Source organism: Fringilla coelebs (genome assembly GCF_963513975.1).
Source record: "Fringilla coelebs genome assembly, chromosome: 2".
NCBI classification, from domain to species: Eukaryota; Metazoa; Chordata; class Aves; order Passeriformes; family Fringillidae; genus Fringilla; species Fringilla coelebs.
In genome coordinates, this window is record NC_140029.1 from 35,462,666 (window position 1) to 35,487,786 (window position 25,121).

The window sequence follows — 25,121 nt, forward strand, 5'->3', positions numbered from 1 at the left end:
TCCTTTAAGTAGTTTGTCTACCATCAGCAGCTCAGGTTTATTTCCTACAGACATTTTAATCATTTTGGAATTAAGTTAGCCAGAAGCAGCAAAGCTTTGAGCTGCTTACCTAGGTGAAGTGTAAAGAAGACATCTGTCTGTTTGAAGGACAGGCATGGCTTTTGAAGAAAAAGATTTGGTAACCCAGGATCTACTGAAAAGATGCACTTAGACATCTTAGTATGGGCAAACCTAACAGTGTTCAATTTTCCTCATCGAATCATCAGACCCTGGAGCAGTAGACACTTCTGCAGGGCCTTGTGTTCTCACTTTCGGACGTGGGAGGACCATAAGAGAAGGAAAAGGCAAAGCAGGGGTTGCCAAGTGCCTGAATAGTAACAAATTTACACATTTTTCCAACTTACTGATTTGTCCAGTAGTGGTTCCACAGTCTGGAGTTGTGGAAGAAAGAAGAAAGACTGGTTGCTGCCACCTGGATATAAAAGGTTAAACAGAAGAACTGAAATTTCAGTCTGTTCTCTTGTGATAGTGTGCCAGTTTATGGGTTTCTGTTACTTACCTGTGGATAAAACATAGCAGTTCACTTGCACTTATTGGGGTATTAATTGTTGCATTGCTATTTGTCTCACTACCCACAGAAAATATGATCTTGTGTCCTTCTCACTCAACTGCCGTTATGTTACAGAGCTAAGTACTCCAATTCATTATTTCTCCCACACATTGGGACAGGAAACATTATCAGTCAACCATTATTGACCACTCTATTGAAGTCACATCCCACAGATCAGCTGCTGCCCATCGTGGCCTTATGAGTTTCCATTTGACTTTCTTTCAGATGTGGGAATTAACATCGTTTCTATACAGGTTTTGATCAGGCTGTGCAATGGAATGAAAAGAATACTGTCCTTTGAGTCCAAACTGCAGCTTGATCCCTGTGAGGTACCTTTATCATCAGAGTTAAAATGGGTGGCAACAAAGAGCGCTGTCCCATTCCTCTGGCACACGCTCTTCACTTCCATTTCTTACTCCAATCCACCTCCTCTGAGGATGAGGAGGGGTCACCATCAGTAGTAGGAGGAAAAATAATCTAAGCAGGATCTTATTTTAGAATAATACATTACTTCAGCTTCTACAAGGTAGTTGCAGTGGCAGTTTATTCATCCTATTGGTGGAAAAGACTGCTTGAAAAATGTTTTGATGGTTTTCAAATGCAATGTTCATTTCAAATAATTATTCAAAGTTATCCAAATGAATTCATTGGATTGTGCAAATGAAAGCAAGTAAATCTTAAGCATAACATTTGGCAGCTTTTTGCTGTAGCACCTCTTTGTCCATATTTCAGTGTCTGTGCCAAGTTTTGAATGCTAAGAAAAATATTTTAGTGCTCTCAGTTTTCAGTATATCTTGGGCTGAATAACACTTTCAATGCTGCTTTTCTGTGTTGGCTTTTTTTTTTTCCACTTTAGGCCACAATCTCAACCACATGTTCTATGTGTGTTTTTCACTTGAGAGGCAAGTTGAAAATGTTACTTCCTTTTTGCTCTTTTCTGTTACACAGATACAAAGACATGTTTAAAAGGAAGTGAAGAGATTATTAGGAATGGGAAGAGGACTTAAATGGAGCAAACCCACAGTTTTCCCAAATCTCTGTATTTGGAGTATGTTAATAACCACAAGAATGAAATACATGATGCTCCATCTGCTTGTGAAAAGTCATTGAAGCTTTAGCTAGTACGTAGTAATTTTATTCTTCTGTTGTCAAGAAATTGTATCACCAATTCACTTGTGTGTTTGGCTTACATTTACATTAATGGTTTATATTACTGGATGCTTCATTATTTTAATTAAAGTACTTTGCTTTTATGAAAAAAGCAGATGAGTAGTGTAGGATATTAGTGGCATTCCCGAGTAGTTCTAGTGTATAATTCAGTTGTTTCATCTCCAATAGGCACATAGAGCAGGTTACCCACACCAAAGAGAGCAATGTTTGACCTCTGCCCACAGGAAGATGGGGCTGCCACTGTGATGAGTTGTGACTGAACTCTTGTTCCCTTTTAGCTTGTCTCATCTAAAAAAGGCCTGATGGGGGAAAAGTATGTGGTGTAAAGAATGGACAGACACACTGTCTCCTTTTCAACCTCCATTTGAGTTTCTAAAGTATTGGAGTTTTCCTTAAAAGACAAATAAAAAAGTAAAAAAATGTAGGCAACTCATCCACCTTTTCAGGTGAATAGTAGAGAGAACTTTGTTTCCCTTTCTGCAGAAAAAGATGGGTCAATGATTTTTCAAGTGTTAAAACTGCTATTTATGGTCAGGTATTAGCTCAAATATTTCCTTTTAATATACAGCCTTTTTTACTTGCTGTCTTGGGCAAGCTCTTGTATGTTTTTGACAGCACCAAGATCAGGAAGTTCCTGTGATGCTCCCAAGAACAGGGAGGGGCATAAGCATTCAAGACATCCTGACTCCTATGCTAGATCCACTCCTTCCAGTGCTGCCTACTTTCATATTGTTACTTAGCTAGACAGGGCAATAGAAGAACTGAACAAGATGTGCATCATCCTCAAACTTTCCCTGAGAATGTTCAGTATCACAATGAAGTTGTGCCAGCAGGCAGGTGAGACAATGCATTTTGGGAAGACTTCACTTGCAGGAACAACTGTTTTGAAATAAAGCTACTGAATGTGTGTAAGCTGTTCAGACCTGCCTGGGACTAGTACCTGACCCTGCCAACATTCCTGTTCCCTTCAGGCAAATTCATCACTTGTATGAAGATTTGCACATGTGGCCCTGCTTTGGCATTCTGGAAACAAAAAAAGCAAAACCCCAAACAACCACTGGATTTATGGGATTGCTCATTTCATGGTATAATTCTTGTTTTAACTGACTGAATAAGTCACCTCTTCAGCCTAAATGTCCTTAGCTGTTCTGAGATTGAGCAATTGGCCCTGACATGGAGAATGATGGTACTCAAATCGAACTTTAGAGCTTCTATTAGTAGCTTTAAGCCACACATTTATAAACCATTCTGCTGTTTCAAATTTGAGCAGGGGAGAGGGAGGCAGTTAACCTAGTTAACCCAGTTAACCTAATCAAGCTTCTTGAGGACCCAGTACCACCAAGTTCTATCAGTCCATCTTCTGCTGTTGCACCTGGTTTCTGTACCATAAAAGCATGAGTTCTGTTGTCATGTTCTGGGTAACTCAGCAGAAATGCAGCTGGGGGCAGCCTGTGCCCCACACCAGACTGGATCACCCTGCAACACCACAAGTGCTCAGGTTGGGCATTCATGGCAGCAGAGTCCTGAGCTATTTGCTGCCCTAGACAAAACAGCTCTGACAAAACCTCCTGCAGCTCATCCCCCAGCACAAGGGAGGATGCACACCAGTCACCCTGCTGGTGCTGGGCACCAGGGTGATGGCTGCAATCCAGTTCACAGGACAAGGCTGTGTTTGCTAGAGAGATGCATGAGGTAGCGATGTCATAGCGATGCTATGACAAAACTGGATTTAAATCACATCAGTAATCTAAAAGTAAGTCTATGTACAGATAGATGCATGATTTTTTTTTTCCAAAGCTTTGTACCATCACAGTCAGCGCTATCTGACATCTCTCCCCATGAACGATATGCATGGATATTTGTATTTAAAAAAAAAAACAAAACCAATAAACTAGATCAATACAAAACAATCATGATGGGCAATGTTTACCTCTGAAGATAAGCACCTACTGGGGAGTGGAGCATGCTTCAGTTCAGTAATCCAACATCACATTTTAAATTCATAAAGCTAGGTTTTTTGTCCTCCCCCTGCAGCCAATCCCAAAATGCTGCAAAGTGGATTCCTAATCTCCATCCACTTCCTTTATTTGGTGGCCTGAGTGAGGGGTTAAGTCTGACAGGATTGCTTTTATCAGCTGTTATTGCTGAGCCAAAAAACAAGCAAGAAAGTGCTGCTTTGAGGACACAGTATGTCTGAGTGATCCTTTCAAGCATGCTTCAGAGAAAGACAGTCTCCCCTTACAAGCTACCTGAGCTCCCACAGCACCACGCCCTGCTTTGAAGGCGAGGATGTCAAACAGGTTGGCTTTCCCCTCTGGGAAGGAGGCGGATCCTGAGTGTTCAGGCACCCTCCTCACTGGGTGCTGCCGCTGCTTCCCCAGCTCTCTGTGCTTCCTGCCTGGACAATAAATAAGTTTCTTGGAGCACAGGTAGCACCTAATGTGCTGCTCACAGCTTGGCTCTAGCAGGGTTGCTTGTTTTTGTAACTTGCCTTGTGAGCAAGAAGGTTTCTCTCTCTTGCAGAGCTTGGGTGCAGCGGTGAAGAACCTTTTTGGACAGAGCTGCTGAATCCAAGTGCCTCCCTCAAACCTTGGCACTGCAGTTGCAACATCTGCCATCACTGCTTGGAAAAAACCAATTGGTGCAATCAAGGCACTGCGTAGAAGAGCATGGAGAAATTCAGAAGTATTTTTCTTTTGTGCCTTGGCTTCCTCCTAGTCCATGTAAGAGGTAAGTGACCTTTACCTTGGCTTATTTTTAAGGCTAGATAATTAAAAAAGGAAAAAAAAAAAACTAAGTTCCCAACCCTTAAAAGGGATGTTTGTTTATTTGGAAATGTTCGGTAGGTTTTTTGTTGGTTTTTTTTTGGAGCTACTCTTTAATGAGAAGCATTCAGAATTGTTTATATGTACTTCACCAGTTTCCAAAGAGATACCTGTCTCTGACTGATTGTTCATAATAGCTGTGCTAGTTGAAGTTTGTTTATTATAATTTTTTTATTTTCTTGCTAGTATTGCTTCCCTAAAATAATTCACAAGCTTAGGCTTGAGTATAAACTTTTTTTAAGTGGAAGCTGTAAAATGAGAGCTTCCAGGGAAACTTAAGAGTTTTCAAAGAGATCTGTAGTCAAATAATGACTTCATGTCTTAAAGCTTTTCTTGGTTACTGGTATTTTGAAATCTGTAAGTTTTATTGTAAAAACAAATTCTGATGCAGTTTAAAGGTGTTCATGCTTTTATATTTGGGCATATGCTTTAATAAATTATAAACTAATAGTTCAGTTACCTTAGTAAATGTATTCCACACACAAGCATACTTTTTCATGCTGGACTAATTAAGAATTGAAAAAATCTTGTACATATTTTTGGTGAATAAATAGCAATAGGGAAAATAATGCCTTTTCATACTGAGTCATTTTACTATATTCAAACATAACTTCTTTCAGCAAAATATTCTTTAAAACTTTTGTTGAGGTAAAACCAAATAGAATTATCTTTGTGTGCATCTGCCATGTGGTGTAACCTTTTCTTTTTTGTATATTAGCAATACTGCAGAAACTTTTTGTACAGTGTTGGCTGCAGGAAGCATTCATTAATCACTAGTTCATTAATCACTAGTTCCAAAATAGCTGCTGACCCTCCCACCACCCCTGATTTAAATGAAGTCCCTAGGAGATCTTGCAGTGATGGCCAGTGAAAAACACCTTGTCTTAATTTAGTTTAATAGTTTGATTTTAACAAATGAGGAATTATTTAGAGGTTTTCAGCAATGAGCATGGCATAGAAAGAGCAGTAGGACTGTGCTGTGCTGCATGTTGTGCTGCAGGCCGTGGTGATTCATGCAGTCTCTCACCTCTTGGCATGCAGACTTTCTTGTTCTGTAGCTGTCATATGTTGAATAGTTCTGTTCAGACAATCTGAGCATGAGCTAGCCAATTTGCATATACTCTACTATTTTAATTACAAGGGTAGTCTTCATTTATACATGCGTTAATTTAGAGCCAGTTCAGGCACTGCTTTGGGGGAGAAGTCATTGCTGAAAGTTGCTGTGTGCTTTGGGCACAATCTTATGACTCTGGAAACTATTTAATCCACTTTAATTAAGTAAACTTAATTATTTTAAGTCTGTGGCAACAGCCACTGAATTTTATCATCAAAGTATTCACCATATTTCAGGGATATTTACAAGAACCTCCTCTCAGTCCCAATCAAGACATCATATGAGAAATGCTTGGCCATGCTGGTAAAAAGCTGGTCCAAGTACTTATGAAGGGAATGTCTATGGCATGATTCACCCTTTTATAGGCAGCTTAATGCTTTTCTAAATTGTAATCCTCTGTGATAGCATCCATAAACTAATGGACTGCCACAGCCAGACCAGATGACATCATTCCTCTTACCATCCAGCATTTCCTCTATGTCCAACTATCAGGAGTTAGTTAGCTTGACTGCCTTGATGGACACATCTTGACAGAAGCATAACGGAACCAAGAGCCATATTGCACAAGGAAAGTGAAATCTGATACAGTTCAGAAACATATATGCTCACTGCAGTATTCCATTTATAGCTACACTCTAGCTTTTGGAATTTCCAGACTTAGGTAGGTTGCATGAAGACTCCCATGTAACTGAGCTTCAACAACTAATTGTCTGTGAGGCTTTTAGCCCGATCCAAATGAAATAAACTTCACAGAAACTTCTTCCACTGAATTTCATGGTAACATCCCTCATGAGTTCCTACAGCTTGGCTGATGTCTGGTGATTCAGGTTTGGCTGTGTCTGCAATGCCCATTTAAGGGCTCAGACACAGCTCACGTTGCTCCCCTGAAACTGTTCGAAACATGGGTCCTACCTGGGCCCCAAACCTGTGTGCACACACCTGCAGTGGGGAAGCTGTGCAACCTGGGGGCTCTCCCCATTATGGACCTGGAAGGCAACTGAGACTCACTCAGACCTGACTGCTCGGAATGTGCCTCAGATTCCCAGTGTTGATATAATCCATATATCCATGGCCTTTAAGGCTGGATATATGTGATGGATCACATGTTTAGCCAGTAAAAAAGACAGTAAAAAAGACAGTGCAAAGACTGATATGTCTGAGATGGTTTACATTTACTCCATGAGGTATTGAATGGTACACAGGTAAAGGGAACAGCATTTGTTGCTAGTCAGTAAACCAAGCACCTCTGTTCAGCTAAGGCTTACAAAGCTTTTGACTCAAAATCAGTTGTAGTCTCAGTTAATCAGCTGTGCCCTTTATGGGAAGAAAATTGTAGACCAGTTTGAATTTGAGACCCTGTGTGACTAAGTGCTGTGAATAATGTAGTTTTCACTGGAGTGAAAAGACCGAATGGGAGAGATTACAAACACAGTCCTGTTCTTTCTTATGCTGCTCCATGTATCTGCAGTCCTCACTGCTCTGTGTGAGGTCCCTGTGGACGTGCTGAAGCACTTACAGATTCAGCAGGCAACAAATTCTCTTTTACTGACTGCCAAAACTATTTCACTCCCAAGACCTGAACTGCAATTATCCATAGGCGCATCAGTGCTATCAGCTAAGGGTGGAATTGCAGTTTGAAAAATCCACATACCTGAGCTGGTTGAAACACTAACAACAGTAGAACTGTTGCAACATCAGAGAGCTTGGGAAGAGAAAACAACTGGTGCTCTCAGGTTCACTTTTCAAACATTGCTGCCGTGTTGCAAGCCTGGCGGCAGTGACCAACCTGCCTGAGTATGTATTACTGACTTATTTGCACCATCAATTGTCAAACCCTTTCCATCCCATTGAGGGTAATAAAAACCAAATAAATGTCAGAATTCTTTCAAGATTAGAAATCAATAAAAATGGACCTTTCTGTGGCATTTCGCCTCATAGTAGGAGGAGAGAGATTCAATTTGTTTTGATTAGAGTCTTCCTTCCTTTCCACAGGCTGACATCTATAAATGTTATGGGAAAATATTAAAACACTTAAATCTGACCTGTTGTACAGTATCTTCTGAAGGCAAACACACCATCCCAGCTGAAAGAATGGGCTTGGATGGGTTATGAAAATATAACAGTCCCACTTCCAAGCATTGCCTGTTATCAGCAGATTTTTAATTTGTGAAGAATTCATGCAAAAGTTAAATCACGGCAATATGTTTTCAAAGGGCAACAATGCTACAGAAAAAAAGTGAATGCAAAGGCATTAAGTAGGCACTAAGATTAGCAGACAAGTTGAAGTTCTTCCTTACATCCCTGGTCTAATTACAGCAGTGGTGAAGGAGCCAGGGGCTATTGAAGGTCAAGAGCTCTTTTGCATGCATTTCACCAGTGTACCTGGTGTGAAAGTGGGAAGAGGAACATTAAAACACATTCTGTGAGCAAGAGAAACAGCAAATCTTGGCGTCCCTCTGACCACCTATATTACATTCAGTTCTCTCTGTTGTCTCCAAACTACTCACTGGGGAAAGTGGGGATTAGCCAGCTGGTACTTAGGCAGCGAGTGGTCACTCTGAGAGCCCAGCACAGCTTTTGTCTGTGTCACACAAAGGATTTCAGTAGGAATATCCATACAGGTCTCTTGCTTGAGTACAGTTCTTGTGTAATGTGACCAGCATTAAGCCTGAGACTCTCAGACCAAATGGCTGAAAAGGGCTGGTTGCTTCATGAACCTGTAATGACAGAGAGAAGCTTTGGATGAAGAGCCCACACTGTGGGCTAAGCTCTTCTGCTCAGGACACAAAGCTGAAAATCTGAGTGAGGTGCACAGGAACATGTATGTTGCTTCTTCATGGGAGATCCCAAGTCTTTTGCTCTGCCTGCAATTTTACAGCACACACCATCTTCTTCTGCACTCTAGCAAAATACAGAAAATTAGACCTGTTTTATTTTATGTAAGCAGGGCATATCATAAAGAACATCAGTTACCTTTGAACTGAAAGGCAAATATCATAGAACTAAAAGATTTTTGTTTGTGTTTGGTGAGACAATGTTGCACAGAGCTAAAGCAGTACTGCCACTCCTAGTTTATTAGTGCATCTTAGTTGCTGGTAATTATTTAAATATGTTCTTGTATGAATAAGCAAAAGAGTCCTTTTCATTTGCCCTGCATTTAAACTAAAACCAGAAAATGGCCTAGCAAAAATATGAAGCCAATAATGAGGTCCACATGTTGTGGTCTATATGCTGGGCCTTGGATGTTAATTATAGATTTTAAAGCATACTCATTTTCCACCCCAGCATCAAGGGGTTGTAATGGCAATCGTTGTTTATGAAACTAAAGGTCCTTGAAGGAAAAACAAGCTACAGTAACATCATCAGGAAATATGGATCACAGGGCTATTACATGAAAGAAATAGTACCTGCTCATTGAGATTTTGTCCAGTGTCCACTCTGGGGTGTAAACCCTTGTGTTCTCCCAGAAATCAGTAATTTCCTGTAAACAAACATATTTGCTTCCTGGGCAAAGTTGGACCAGTACACGGGTATGTTCCAAGACTCATGCAAGGGAAAATACATACTATTTTCTCATTATGGAGTCTATAGGTTTCTTGATTTTATTATAATCAGAAATGGTCTGTGCAAAGAATTGCTTACAATTTCAGCTAGAAAAACCTATAAAATTAGTTTAATGAGTGATTTTGGTAGCATATTGTTCCTTTTATAAAATTTTTGTTCTCATTTTGAAGTCACAGACTTCTCAGTCTCTTTCAGCTTCATAATGTTTTAAGCATGTTGTATTCACAGAACAATTCCTATTTAATTACACTGAAAAAATCTTACTTGTTCAAGTCTTTAAATACTGCAAAATCAACTTATTCTCCCTATCTTGCTCAGAATTAGAAGTTAGTTGCTTCTAATTTATTTGTCACACACCTAAACTCATCCCAAACATATGACTACTAGCAATGTACCAAAACCCAATTAATTTAATCATCTTAAGGACAAAATTATTGATCTAACACAATGCACATAAATGCATTTTTGTTGTGTGTCCAGAAACATGTACAAACACATTCAAACACCTTTTCTCATGGATTTTAGCTTCCTTTTTAATACTAGACTATGCATATTAAAAACCTGAGAAGTTAATTTCATTAGTCACATAACCTGATTGTCACTTAGAAATATTAATTTCTGCCTTATTTAAATCTGCATCATTTTAAGGGCCACAAGCTGTGTTCATTGGAGATTGAAAATTGCAGAGAGATGTCATGGTAGCCTTTTGTCAGAAACTTGACTGCTGTTGTCTTGACAAACTGGTAACACTTACCTGCGGACTCCAGCCTTGTTCCTCATCAATTCAACTCAAAAGCTGTAGGACCTCAGACCCTTGTGATCAAACAGATAAATGGTTAAAGGGTGGTGAATCCACTCAACATTTAGATAACAAATCAAACCGTGGACAAAAGATGTTACTGTCTGCATTTTAGTGACTGGATATTTGGGTCACGTTTTCAGAAAACTAATATTCAAAATTTGTGAACACTAAATGCAGATGTGCCTGAGGATATGAGTTTGCAAGCATTTTCTTAAATTCTCTGTTATAAATCATTGAGGACCACCCACAAAAAATACTATTACAGTAATTTTATTTCTTTGTCAAAACAGGGATATTCCCAGAAGAAAGGTTAGAAGTAATGCCAAGAAATGGCATACTAGCCAAGAAGCAGCAATAGCAGAGATAACTCTGAGATAATACCACCTGCACAGCTAAATCTCATCACAACTTTATCCAGATTAAAACAAACAACAAAGCCAACAGCAACAAACACAAAACCCCCACCAATTAAAAAACCCCAGTGCTCTTTCTGCCCCACTAAAATTTCTTTCATTCTCATTATCATCAGTATATTTCCAACTCTTTCTATTATGGAAGCTGCTATAAAAAAAAAGTGGATAATTAATTTATTTCAGTCTGTTTTTTCTTTGGAGAGCTTCACTAATTTATTTATTTTGTCATTTATCTTCAGAATTCTCTGAAGTGACTGCAGCTCCTATTGAGCTAAATATTTCCTGAGACTCTAATGTGGTTTTGTTTTTAGACTGACCATGGTGTGTATAAAGTCTGAGCTGTTCAGCTTTTTAACCAACTATCCTCCTTAAATTAGGTTCTTAAAAATGTCTAGGTACAGTCTCAGGAATGGTAATTAGCATTTGAAATTCTGCTCCACAGAATCTTACTCCTTGTGGTCATTTGATGTTATTATCAGAGGAAGCTGACATTGGAATCCAAGCAGTCTTTAGGTTTATTGCAGCATAATTTACCATGCTGCACAGATGTCCTCATACAAACTGCCCATCTGCCAAGGTTTTTGTTTACATAGTCAAAGAAATTTCACTGTGGACTCTCCTCTTTTACTCCCAGGCAGCCATTCTGTGTTGATGTCCTTTTCTTTTTATTACTTGGTTAATCATCAGAAATAATTTTTTTAAAAATCAATCTGAATAATTTTTGAAGGAGAATTTCAATCTTCTTTTTTCTCATAGAATTTCTATAGCTTTCTTCTGTTTCTCACTTGAAGTCTCAAAACAGCACCTTTTGCCTTTTCACACCTTTTCTATAACAGAACAGACATAACAATAGGAGAGGGAAATGTTGGTATTGTCCAGAAGAAGGGCAGGTGTCAGAAAATATTTCAGTCTTTTGTTTTGCTTTAGTTCTCATGCAATTGAAAGCAGCTGCATCATCGTGCTTGAATTTCATCATCTGATTAGATTCCACCTTCTATTTTTGTTTTTCCCTAACTCCAAAGAAATAGTCTACCTGAAAGTTTTCCACAGTCTTCCTTCAAAAATTATTTTGTCACATTCTCTTTGCAGCATTAGGACCTCAGTAGTTGCTTTCCACATTGTTAGTTCCTGCTTGTCATGACCTGTAACAAAGAAGCTGGTTTGGCCAGCAGCTCTTAGGTATTACAAAATTAGTTCTCCTGACTCTTATTCTGATTATGGTCACAAAACTGTTCCTGATAACTCACTCCAACAAGAAAAGGTTTTAGCCATTGATCGTGGTATCCTGAGGCAATGGGATTTGGGTCAGACAGCCTCCTCCAATACTCAGGATGCTGATCAAAAATGAGGATTTTGCCAGAGGTCAGAATCAAAGGACTGTCAAGCTTGTACCGCTTGTACTGCTGGCACTGAAGAAATGCTTCAGAAAAATATAATCTGACCATGTAAGTCCAGGCAATGCCAGGATGTCTGTCTGTGCATAGCGTGTCTGCATCAAGATCAAAGGGTTCTGTGGCTGGGGTGACAGCCCATGGGCAGAACCTCAGGGCCAGTAAGGGCTGGTGGCACTCAGGGCTCAAACAGAAAATACCTTCCAATAGATTTATGTATATAATGGATTCAGATTTAAAAACCTGTCAGAGTCTTAGATTATGGCTTTAATAATGGCTTTAAATTGAAAGAGAGTAGTTTTAAATTAGATACTGGGAAGACTTGTTTTTTTACCGTGAGTGTGGTGAGGCACTGGAACATGTTGTCCAGAGAAGTTGTGGATACCCCATCTTTGGAAGTGTTCAGGGTTGAATATGTCAGTGAACAATCTGGTCTGGTGGTAGGTGTCCCTGCCCATGGCAGTGAGAGTGGGAAATAGATGGTCTTTAAGGTCCTTTCCAACACAAACCATTCTGTGGTTCTGTGATGCCATGAATATTATCCACCTGGAGACCCAATCCAAAAGTTAGTGAACTTGGCAATGTTGGCTGAGGGGCCAGGGTAGAGGAGGGAGAGGTGGCCAGATGAGGCAACGCTCTAAGAATAAATCAAATAATATAGAGATAACCTACCAGTCTGCTAGCCTTACTGGGAAAGTATTATGGTTACCTGGTTTTCCTTATCAAACATATTCCTCTTAATATTTTATTGAGACAGTTTTGCTTTAGAAGCCATTCCTACTTCGCATTCCAGCCTTGTTTTATCTCTTCCATCAGACCCCATCTATAATTAAGTCCACAGACTTACATTAAAATCCTTGTGGGAATCAAAACATTTCTACTTTATATTCTTGCCCTGACTGTTATTTGAGGATCACACAGTGTTTCACCACTGATAATTAATCTTTCTGGAAGCTCTTTGACACAGGCAAGAGCTATTATTCAGGAACAGTGATTAATGAGAAGAATGCCATGAAGATGTACAGGACCTGTCAAGATGAAGGAGCTGAGCTGAATGCTGAGCACTGCTGCTGTGCTGGCAAACCTCTGGCAGCCTCTCTCTGTTCCTCAGCTCCTTCACTTGAACAGTGATGCCTTTCTTGCTGTGAAGTGTGCAGGACTTGCCAAGAAAAAGTCCTTAATGAACAGTTAGGTATTAGGCCTTTCAGAAGGGATAATAAACATATGCAGATCAAGTGCAGCTTGAGGCTTACTCGATAGAGCACAGTAATGCATTTCTGTTTAGGGAAGTCATAGCATGTCATGACTTTTTGTGGGTTTGTGTAGGCTGATCTTATGTTTGGAATGCAAGCACAAGGATGATGCACCACCCTGGATGAAAACCAGTGGATACATGTTCACCAAGCAAGTGTTTCATGAAGCCTGTATATTTCAAGGAAAGTGGCAGATTGCAGAGTTGAAAGCAAAACTCACATGAATAACTGTGTGTTTTCAGTTCAAAGTCATCTATTTCAGTTTATACATTTAAAATATTTCCTAGTTTTCTTTGCCTGCTAACTTCAAAAGTACAGATGCTAATTACTCTTCTGTGACATTTAAAGGTATTGTTGTCACCTACAAGAGAAGAGGAAGAATTTTTTTTTCCCTTTTCAGATTTTTTAATTTGCACAGGAAAGTAAATTAAATAAACACATCTTAATATATTTTTCTTATGGCCCATGTTACAGTAAGAATTAAAAAAAACAAAGTTGATTTGTGTTGTAAGTGATCCCAAGGCAGGCTTTACCGTAAAGCTGCTTGCTAAGCTGAGCCAGTAAAATAATAATGAAGATTTTTTTAAAAATTATATATATATGTTATATATTAATGAAGATATATATAACAGATTATATAATATATATTACATGTATATGTACACATATATACATACATATATATATACACATATAAACACATATAAATATTATATACACACATATAAACAGACATATACATATATATATTATAGATTTATATATAATATATATTAAATATATATATGTTATATATTAATGAAGATATTAAAAATTCTCACCTAGTGATTTTGGTTCACAAATAATATGCTGAATGCTACTTTCAGCTGTCTCGTGGCAATAGTCCTGTGCCCTCTAGCTGGCAACCTGTGTTCTTCAAAGGGCTGTTTGTACAGCAGTTGAATATGATAACAGGAAAGAGTCGCTTCTCTTTGGCCTACCTGTACAAATAACTTCCTTGGATTAAATGAGCCCATCTCTCAGAGTCATTCTGGACTGTGCTGTGCAGACATGACAGCTGACAGCTTGTTCTGTGCCTGCTGCTGTTTGGATGGGTCATTCTTTTGCCTCTTACTGGTGTTCTGCTTCTGTACTGAGCCCTCAGGTCTGGAGGTGATGGAAACCTGCCTGCTGACTTTGTGTCTTCTGTCACATTCCTTCTAGGTCAAGATGATTTTGATTTAGCTGATGCCCTTGATCACCCTGGTATGTAAATTTTCTGTCCTTATTTTAATATGGCATTTACATCTAATAGTAAATCTTTAGTCTTTTTCCTTGAGGAATGGAATATTAAGTGGCTACTACTTCTGTTCAAGATACACAGAACTGAAGAATGCTAGGTTTCAATGTTTCTGCCACAAAATGAAAATCTTCTTTAAAACAAACAAAAAACTAGACTTGAAAACATATTCCTTCAGTTTAGGCTTCTGCTGTGGTGCATAAAGATTTATTGAAAGCAGCTCTCTACATCTGCACATACCTGCTTTTGTCAAGTTGAAGCTGTTAATGTTTATTGGCATGTCATTGTGTTCAACAGATGACATCATTACCAGGAAACCCACAGTGATCAGAAGACCGACAAGACCTGTGTTCAGTGAGTAATAAATAATGGCTCATAAAACTGATCTTGTATACGTAGGAAACTTTCACATGAGGTCCTTTATCATATTTGCTGCTGTGTTTTAGCTGAGATAATGTGTGATTAACAGCTGTCTTCTTGAAGTAAAAGAAGTGCTCTTTTGACAATTACCAGTTACGTGTCTTTACTGCTTCCAGTGAGACAATCGAGCATGGCTGGCCAGTGATAGTATTTTATTTCCTGAAGACCTTCTTCACACTTTTCTAGATGGTTCTGAACTCCCTGGGGAGTATAACAATGGGTAGCTGGTGCTAAAATTGGCTGTTTCTCTACTTTTTTCCCCTATTATCTTTATTTTTTGTATATTTATTCATGATAACAGAGTTGGAAAAGAATCAGAATGAAGTTGGGGCTATTCTTTTTTCTCACCATGTATTTAATTCATATTATCTACTATTGATTGATACAACCACCTGTGTCAGAAAGGAAAAAAGGCTCTGAACAGTGGAAAGCTGTAGTCCTGAGAATGCCAAACAATGAATTCCAATGAACACTTGTTAACATAGAAAAAATCCAAATTCCAAACAAGAACTAAATTGCAGTTGTGATGGAACTGTTTAAGACAGCATAGAGTTTTGGTTTTGTTTTTTTTTTACCTGAACTGCACTGGAATAATTTTCTGTCTATCAAACAAAATGTTTGGAAAATGCTAGATAAAAAAACCCCAACAACTTCAGGTCTTTTTCTGGACAAACTCTGAAATAAGATTTTAGGTGCATGGAAGTAGTTACATTTTCCACACATTTCTCTGGCTCCCTCTTTGAACAAATAGGGGCAGTAATTTGTGAAAGTGGTAGCTATTGTATACTTTAACGGTTGCATTCTTCCTTTCCACTTCATTTGGCAAAAAAAAATTCAAGTTACTTGAATTGTGCCCTAAAATACTTTATCCTTGGTCATGTTTAAAGGTAACTTAGGGTGCCAATATCTGCACTCAAGCTACCTCAGTCAGGTGAAAGGAATTTTTTATTTTTAGGGACTTCTAAATCTGTTAGAGATATGAACATGAGATGAATATCTGCCCTAACCAAATCCACTTACCTAATTTTTGGGCAGGAATTACTCCATGTTTTCCAGTCTTTTTCAGAGTGTCCTTCAGGGCTACAGATGACTGCAGAAAGTTTAAAAAAAAGCAATTAAAAGTTATTAGAAAACCCAAGATCACAATGTTACAAATCAATTATTGGATTTGGAAAGTGCAGGAAGATGGTACAAAAGTATGTTCTAGCAGCTGCTCAATGCTTCATCTTAACTTCAGGATTTCCTCCATGTCTCCTTCAGAAGTGAGGCTCGCTGAGATTTTTGTTCAGCTGAGGCCAATTGCAGGCAGTCATGTCCTCTGGGCATCCCATGCACCTCTGCCTGAGTTAAAGCTCTCCTGTAGGCACCTCCCTAGTATAGCAAGATTCATCACAAAATTTAGTGGAAGGTAATGTTTATTTACAAAATCTCAACGTAAGGTGATATTTACCCACTGGCATTGTTCCTGCATTCTGTTCAGTTCAGCCATACCCTCACACCCTGCTCATGAGCACCAAGATGTGTGTGCTTAGGTGGTCTGGTGAACATCGTGTGCAACATGAGACAAAGCTTGCCAGCTACTGAGCTCTTATCCTGTCTCTGTGCTTCTTCTTGATCAGAAATGACAAGTAGAATCCACAGATCTTTTATATCCTTCAGGAGGAATCAGGTATTATAGAGAGGTCCTTTGCCTCCTAATATTTCTCACTCCAGTGCCTCTGAACCCTTGGTCAGGTTGTTGCCCACCATATTTTTTTTCACTTGTTTGGAGTTCACAGGCTGTGCACAGATTATTTTCAAGGTGGATGATCAGAAAAGTAGTGATATGCTGCAACTTTTGGTGTTAGAATGCCTTTCTGCTTTTCCTCTGCTGACAAGTCATCTGGGCTGTCATCAGAGCATAGGCCTGCTGGTTTTGACAGAAACAAACACATTCCCCAGTTTTACTGCTGGGAACAGTGACCTTTAGTCTGTTCTTTTACCATTTTACTGTTTTTTCTGGTCCTGACACACACAAGCATTTCTATTTTTATTTCATTCGTATCAATCTGAGCATTTCTGCAACAAATCTCTACATGAACCCTCCAGAGCAGAACTTGCATTTTACTGGAATTCTTCATGTCAATAATAAATTGAATCCCGTTTTCAATTTATTGCTTCTTAAAGTTTTAACATTTGACAGGTAAAGGTATTTTTGAAATGCAACTCTCTGCTGGGGAGACACAGGGAGGACCTATACCTGACATGAACAAACCAAGTCATGTATTAGGAATTTGTTTATTTTCCTGCCAGATTTCCTGGTGACATCAAAGCATTTCTGAGTTGTTACCCAAGTGAGACTAGGTACTGTGGAAAAGCAGCTTCCCAGTCCTCCTAGGTATAGAGGACAGAAAAAAACAGATTTCTGCATGGTGATTTTCCTATGTTTCAGGAATTCTGTCACATCTATAATTTAAAAAATTGTTTAATTGAGAGTCTATCTAATTGTCTGTGAGAGCAAGCACTGTTATCAAAATTTAGATAGGTTTTGCTATCCCTTTTGTTCTTATTCACTGTACCACTCCATGCATATAAGCATCAAGGAAGGGATTCTTGAAGTTAAAACATCCATCTAATGTATTTCTTTCAGAACTCACCATCATTCCATTCACACCTTAAAATACCACCCACTCATTCATATCCACACCTGCATGTTAGAAACAGAGTTCCTCTTTATGCATCTGCAGCTCCTGGACAAATTGTTTATTGCATGGAAAGGTTCCATCCCAGGTACAGCGAGTGTATGGTGCTGGGCAGGTCACAGCCTGGTGATTTACTGGGTAACTTTCACATATGGATGTTTAATTCTATCTAAAAACCTTCCTAGCACAAGCAAATAAGAACAGACTGTCTCCCAGCCTCAGACAGGTGCATATGATTGCCTGAAGCAAGCAGTCATCATGACCTTTACATAGATATTTGATTCAATATCTCCCCAAGCAGGTTTATTGCTCCCTAGTATTTTCTCTTGAAATGGATATTCAGTTTTCCTAGTTCAATAAATTGCACTTAAGCCAAACATACAAATTTTAACCACAGAAATAAACGCTAATAATTAAGTATATTTTAAAAATTAGTACAGTTACATATTATAACATAGCTAATTTTATTTTTGTACTTGCAGGTATGTTAAAGAGGGATTGATCTTGATTCAACTCTAAGATTTATTTTGACATAATTTAAAACAGGGAAAAAAACCTTTGTATTTTGAGGAGAAAATACTGTGCTATTTGTCAATTAATGTGTGGGAAAATGTTAGAGTCTATAAGAGTTTTCAAGGAAAGTGTGATAAATTATTCTGTGACTTGAAAAAGATGCTTGGCAAACATGCAGTTGTACACATTCTAATAAAAATAACATTTCATTTCTCTCAAGAATTGTGTGTACCTCACTTTTCTACATCTTTCTCCTATTCCTTTTTAGACAATGATCTACATTTAGGAGATGCTCTTGGTGGGGGTGAGTACTCCCTTGTTTCCTTGAATACAAGGGGATTTTTTTCTTTCATAGTCTTTTCCTGAACTCTGCCTAATTTGTAAAAAGAGATCTCAGTACTGCAGGAGGTGCTATGGTCATGAGAGTCATAAAACCTCATGTACATGCAGCCCTTCTGCCTGAGGCCGTCACACAGAGTGGGGACAGCTGCTCAGAGAGCTTCCCGCTGCCCTGCCTTGCACGAACTGAAGTTAGCTGGGGCTTGCTGTACCATGGCAGGGCACCCCAGGCATGGCTGGGCAGAGCAAATGTCACCCACTCACTTGGGATGGCTCAGGGTGGAGTCCTCTGACAGAAGCTTGAAGAAGGTGATGGCTGTAGTTTATTTAGCTACCAAAAATGAGCCTGTCTAAGAATCAGGAGTAACACTGGATGGGGAGGTTTGAGCTTCTTGTAGCTCTGCTGATGGCAAATTAGAAATTCAGGAAGGAATGTTTCAGAGATGAGCACTGGTGAATACAGCTTGAACTTGAAGCAGTCAAGCTTTTGTAACATGCTGTTAACTTCCAGACCTGACCTTGGAAATGTTCACAGTACTGTACTGAGCTGTGCAGACATATGAAATCCTTGAGGCTGGGAATTTGTGCACCAAATTTTATTTAGTGTGTTTAGAGATATACCAAGGATGTGAAGTACTCTAGAAAGGTTCTTGAATACTGCAGTTACCCAAAATGCAATTAGTATTCAATCAAAGCCTAAAATTCCACTTTAATCACAGCCACACAAAAGAAAAATTGCACAGAACCTCTGAATCAGCTGCAGTGGTCTGGTTTGCTCATGTTTCAGTCTTAGAGAATGACACTTTTTATATTGGTTTTTTTTTCCATTTCTAACTTCCCCTGTGGCACTTCATGCCTTTGTGTGAATGATATATTAATCCACATTTAACACAACTGGATCTTATTTTGTTAATAATTCCCATGTTTATAATTTCATTTATTCTTCCCTGTAATAATTCTTCCATTCCTGCAAGCTTTTATTGAGTACTGTTATGAGAGGATAGGTTAAATATGTTGGCTAAAGTATTAATTAATAACTTAATTATCTTAAAGAAACCACATCTTTTCATTCCAAGGATGGAAAACTGTATTTCTATTGTTTTTTATTTCTTTGTTCCATTTTCTGTTCAGGTTCTTAATTGACCTTCATACATGATATAATAAGGTTAAAGTTATGCATCTCGTTATCAGTATTTCTGAAGACATTATTTTTTCACCAGCTGTGCCACACAATATGTCTTCTTATGCTTAGAGAAGACTAAGTGCAGCATCATGATAGAAATTAAATGTGGGATTGGTGGTTTTCTGCTTTTGTGCCACAGTGAGTCTTAGTTCATTACACAGAGCTAGAACTGAGCAAGTCCTTCCTCTGCTGAATATAATTAATTGGGCACAGTCAGATTCAGTAAAGCTTTATGACTCTACCTAAAATCCATTGGCTGTAGACTAAACTCACTTGAGGTTAAGCATATGCCTAAATAATTTTCTGGATCAGAACCTAAATGGTGCTCAGAAACACAAGCACTGTGTTTAGCAGCTAGGCAAGAAGAAAACATAGCAAAAGGGCATCTGGCATGTTTGGAAGGTGAAAGATTTAAAGAGGGGGAGGGAAATTTCTATTTATTTCTGTGACCTGATTTTGATTTATGCAGAGAAAAATGTACTGCCTGGCATTTTTAAGAACAGTTGAATACCTGGTTGAATTGGTTGACTAAAGGGTAGCAAGAGAAAACTGACTCTATACACAGAGAGCAGCAATACTAGATACTAAATTTGGCAGGCTTTGAGTGAGCTCTTCAGCATTGTATATGCAGTTTGGAAACTGCTTTTAGTGATCAGATCTCCTGCTCTATCCAATGCATCTCTTTCTAATCCTTTGGCAAAAAGTTAAGGCTAAATGCTAGCACAAAGTTCTAAACAACAGCAAAGCTGAAGTCTGAGATAATTTTGGACTCTTCAAGAGCAGAAAATTCATTATGCATTAGATAAATTCAGCATCTGTTAGATGAAACCAATCTGCAGGCGTTATTAAAACCTGCTGATGGCAATGAGATAACCTGTTGTTTCCTGCCCAGCCTAGAACACCAGCTTCTCTGTTGGCTCTGAATAACTGCACCACTGACATCCAAAGTGACTGACACATTGTGCCTCCCTGCTGTCAGCTTTGATCAATGTTAGCATTTGCCAGATATATGTAAAATATTTTCCCTCAATGTTTTTTGTGAATTCTTCTTTTGAAAATATTCCCTATTCACTTCCAAGTCGGTTTTTATAGCTAGCCATTTGTTGATATAGTGCTTAAATCTTCTTAACTACTGAAAAGATCCTTTTCATGGGAGGACAAATTAGAAATAGGTATAAAATGCTTTTATTTAAAGTTCCCAGTGTTGCCTGTTCAATCATCTAACAGTATTAATTCTCAATAGGTGACATCTCAAGGAAACCTTTATACCCACCTCTCCCACCGCGCCCAGGAAGTTATGGTAATTCTGGTAAGACTACTTGCTCACAAGAACATGTGGTGCTATCAGCTGTTCAGAGCAGGCATTTTGAATACTTTGATGTCTTATTTCTCTGGTAATAGCTTTTATCATCCTCTTCCCACGTCTTCCTTTTGTAGTCACTGTCTCTGAGCCACAGGTGAGAAAGCTTTTTTCTGAATGTTAGTGTTGATTCCATAAGGTTTTTTCAAAATGTGGGACGCTGCATCGTAAGTGGCACGAGACTAACATTTAATCTTGTTTGTGTTTTCATTTTGGGTGTGTATACACTGAACTATGCAAAGGCTCAAATTTGACATCTAGCCACAGGGCAGGGATAAACCTGTGCTCAGATCAATTTGAGATGTGCATCTGAGATGGCCCCGGGGCATACAGCAGATGGGGCTGGGCAGCCTCTCGTGCTTTTGAGTTTGGTTCCAGACATTTGCTTTAATAAAGTAAATGTGGCTTATCTATTCTGGCTTTAACCCTGTACCTGTACTTACTTTGGGCATGGCTGGAGTGGTGAGCTGTGGACAGGTCCTTCTGGAGTCTTTCCTGGAAAGGACCCACTGACTCTCTGCTTCAGGGGTCACTGGCACTCAAGATGTCCATATTATATAAGGATTTGTGTTACTGTGAGCCCAATTCCACATATTTCACAAGTACCCAAAACAGACACAGAATACAGAGACTCCAACAATGTCAGTACTTCAGCTTTCTGGTGAATTTGGTAGGTGACTGTTCAGTGTAAAACATGTCACCCATACACCATGTCAAGGCTGGGATTTCAAAGGTCCCTCACTCTTCCCTAGAATGCTACAAAAGGAGTGGACAAGGGAGCTGAAGGGGTTACCATTGTATATAATTTTGCAACTGGAATCTTTATCTTGCAGGAGGTTTTGTTGACTCAGATCTGAATGATGGAAAGCCTTTACCACCAGGTAACATTTGCCTATTTCCTTTGCAACATGTTCCTAACACCTGTAAATTTGAGCTGGTTGGTTTTGTTTTTGTGGTAATCTGTTTGTCTCTGAAGGTATAGGACCAGACTCCACTGTTTTCATTTAGGTTAGTTATCCTTCATAAAAAACCAAGGGTTTTAGCCTGAAGCTAGAACTTGAATCATATTCCAAAACATTTTTTAGATGTCAGAAGACTTCAGGTTTTATCCCTTTGAATTCAGCGAGGAAAAGTCCAAAAGCAAGGGGCATGCTGAAATAGATGGACCAAGACTAAGATCTTGATGTAAACTACTGATAAATGATCTGATTGTCTGGCAGTAGAGAAGAGATAGAGTATACTGGCCTCCCTGTGAAATCAGCTTGATGCAGCCTGTTACAGATGGTCCTTCTATTAGATAATTGCATTCTCCCCCCAAAAGGGAAGTCTCAAGAGGATGAACAGTTATTCCTCTGGCCAGCACAGCTGTCAGTGGGGAGTAGAAGGGGAGCTCTCTCGTGCTGGGCCACCCCTTTTTCCCCTTTGCACATCACACTTTGCTGAGTAAAGACTTAGTTCTCAAAACAGGATGAAAAACATTTCTTTGATGAAGCTTCACCCTCTATTCCAGGAGAAGAGGAGCATCATTTCAACCATGGAGGGAACACAGGTATAATAAATAATTTACATTATTCTGCAATTGATTTCTGATCTTTTTGAAATACTAAAAGAATTATAGCCTTACAAAGTAGCAGATATTATAAATTAGGCTTTAAGACATAATTTTCACATCAGCTGTAATATAACACAATTTTTTATTCATCTGCTTAATTCTATAGTTTCACCAAACTATTTTTATAAGTTGGTAAAGGCACACTTTAAGAGACAATACACTTAAACCGTTTAAATGCCTCTGAAAAAAACCCTTTTCTTTCTTTTCCACAGATTCGGGTTTAATAGCTGGAGTTACATCTCCTGTAATTTCTGCTTTTGTGGCACTGATTGTTGGATCCATAGCAGCCTACACAGCTTACAAGAATAAGAAACTTTGTTTCAAACCACGTGGTAAGGCCCAAAGAGTTTTCCACTGATTTAGTGCTGAAGTTGATGGGAACTTGACAAACAATTGTCTCTGCCAGCACAGAGGTGCCTGGCAATTGTGGCTCAGTGTGTGGAAACCAGCCAGGGTGGCCCAGGTCGGACTCAGAAAAGCTGGCAAAGAACACCCATACTGAATGTTCAATTTTCATTTTTCAGGTGGGGCTGCAGTGTAAACACTGACAGAAGATTTGCTGTCTGATCACAGGCTCCTTTGGTTGGTGACATTCTACACTGCCACTCTGACAGAAGAAAATCTTTCTCTAACAAATGTTTTCTTGAGACATTGCAATCCTGCCCTCTCTAACCTGATGTCACTTTTGCACCTCGAGCTTTATGTCATCAAAAATATGCTTAAGACATCCAGGGATTTTATTGCCCTCTCTGACCTGCATTCATAAAGGCTGGATACAGATTTTGACTCGGAAGTTATCATAAACAACAAAGAAATCAAGTTTGATATAAGCTAAAAATCAAAGGATTCGGGTTTGTGAGGATTTGAGTCACCAAATATTTTTTTTTCCTGTTTTCAAAATTAGCCAAAAAACTCAGTCCTGATAGAATAGGAATAAGGAGTTTGCCATTTCCTTTCACACCTGTTGGGTTTCTCCAGAATATTTCTGTAATGTTTACTATGTTTAAAGAAAAATTGTAATTGTCTAAAGGATTAAAAATTTGAATGCCTTTACTTTGTGTTTTTGTCTGAATTTTAGCAAAGTGAAAGGAACTATAGCTAGAAAATCCATTCTTAATTTTATAATATACTGAAAAAATTATGTATATTGATAAACCACTGTTTAAAAATAAAACAGAGAGGAATACATGCTGATTTTATTTATTTATTTATTTTATTGATTAATTACTGAACTGGTGTTTAGCTCTTCTCAGGAACTAGAATTTTACATGAGTTTCATTTCTGTTCTTGAAAACTTAGGCCTGACTCTAGGAACCTTTGAAGGCACTAATCTAGAAAGATGGGTTTTTTTAAAAAAAATATTATTTATAACTTCTGAAAAGGGAAAATGGGTACAAAGATTTTTCTAATTCCTTTAGGGATGCTTCAATCTCTAAAATCTAAGTCACAATGACTTTTGAGCTTCATATTATGTGGAGGTGTGGTTGACATAGTTTTTCTAGTCAGACAGTTTCACTTCTTTCCTTCGTTCCTGAACAACCTTGCTGTGCTAACAATGTCCTCACGTAGACAAACCTATAACAAAAATTGACACCTTTCCTGTCTCCCTGCCTTCATTTAGCTAACTGGATCAAAAAACCAGCAAGTGAATGAAATACAGATGAAAGTTGGCAAAACTAGCAGTTTACTGACATAATTCTGCAATAGAGACATTTTAACTGACATTTAAAGCATAAGAAATTGGTGTGGTTTTATCTTCATTTTGTATGCAAAGCATGGTTTTTGTTATTGCAGTTCCACATATATGGACATCACTGAGAGGAAGACATATACTAAAAAAAGTAATTTTTCATATAATAAAATACTTTTTATCTGAATTATATTTTAAATTGATATATATCAGTTGCTTGCTTAGACTGCCACTTTTTTTTTTGATCCTGAAAAAAATATAATGTACATCAGTTTAAACATAGAAACATCTCAACAACATACAAACAAATGAACACCTTTGTGGATATCACTTTCAACTTATAAATGAGAAAATATTTTTAATATGGTTTTCAAGGACATTTAATATTTCTTTTTAAATATTAATTTTCCATGTTAACAGTTAAAACAGATTGATGTATACTTTGTCAGACAGACATAAAGATTTGATTAATGAAATGACAAGTGTTTTGGTATTACAACTTCAATTATTTGTTCAACCATGAAAATATATATTTTGTTTCCTTCTCTTCAAAATTTTCAATAAACACCTACTTTATTTTATCTAAGATGACCCAGGTTTTGTTTGTTTTGTTTGCTACTTTCTGGGACATGTGAGGGTTGATATATTCTGTATACAAGTTTAACTATGTCCCACTAGAGAAAAGGAAATGCTTCAAATGAAAGAAAAATTACAGGAAAAAAAATGAAAACAGCTTTCCTTTTTTTCACTTTCTTTTTTGTTTTTATTTTACTAAGTGTCTAGAGAAGTATCTATGTGCAACATTTTTAGTTTAGCTATGACAATTTTAAATTGTTCATAAAATTTTCAAAATAATTTATTACTTGTGTTGATATTAATAGCCCAAAACCAGATTTATTATG

At 38.2% G+C, this 25,121-nt stretch overlaps 1 protein-coding gene across 1 annotated transcript; it reads left to right on the forward strand.

The window, feature by feature from the left end:
* Nucleotides 1-4,449: 4,449 nt before the first annotated feature.
* Nucleotides 4,450-23,615, forward strand: XG (Xg glycoprotein (Xg blood group); the record flags this gene model as incomplete). The annotated part of the gene is made up of 9 exons (XM_084200997.1): nt 4,450-4,510; nt 14,346-14,387; nt 14,719-14,775; nt 18,304-18,339; nt 20,801-20,866; nt 21,751-21,798; nt 22,428-22,466; nt 22,742-22,861; nt 23,608-23,615. 9 exons carry the CDS (start codon nt 4,450-4,452, stop codon nt 23,613-23,615), a joined length of 477 nt encoding a protein of 158 aa, XP_084057123.1.
* Nucleotides 23,616-25,121: the final 1,506 nt, after the last annotated feature.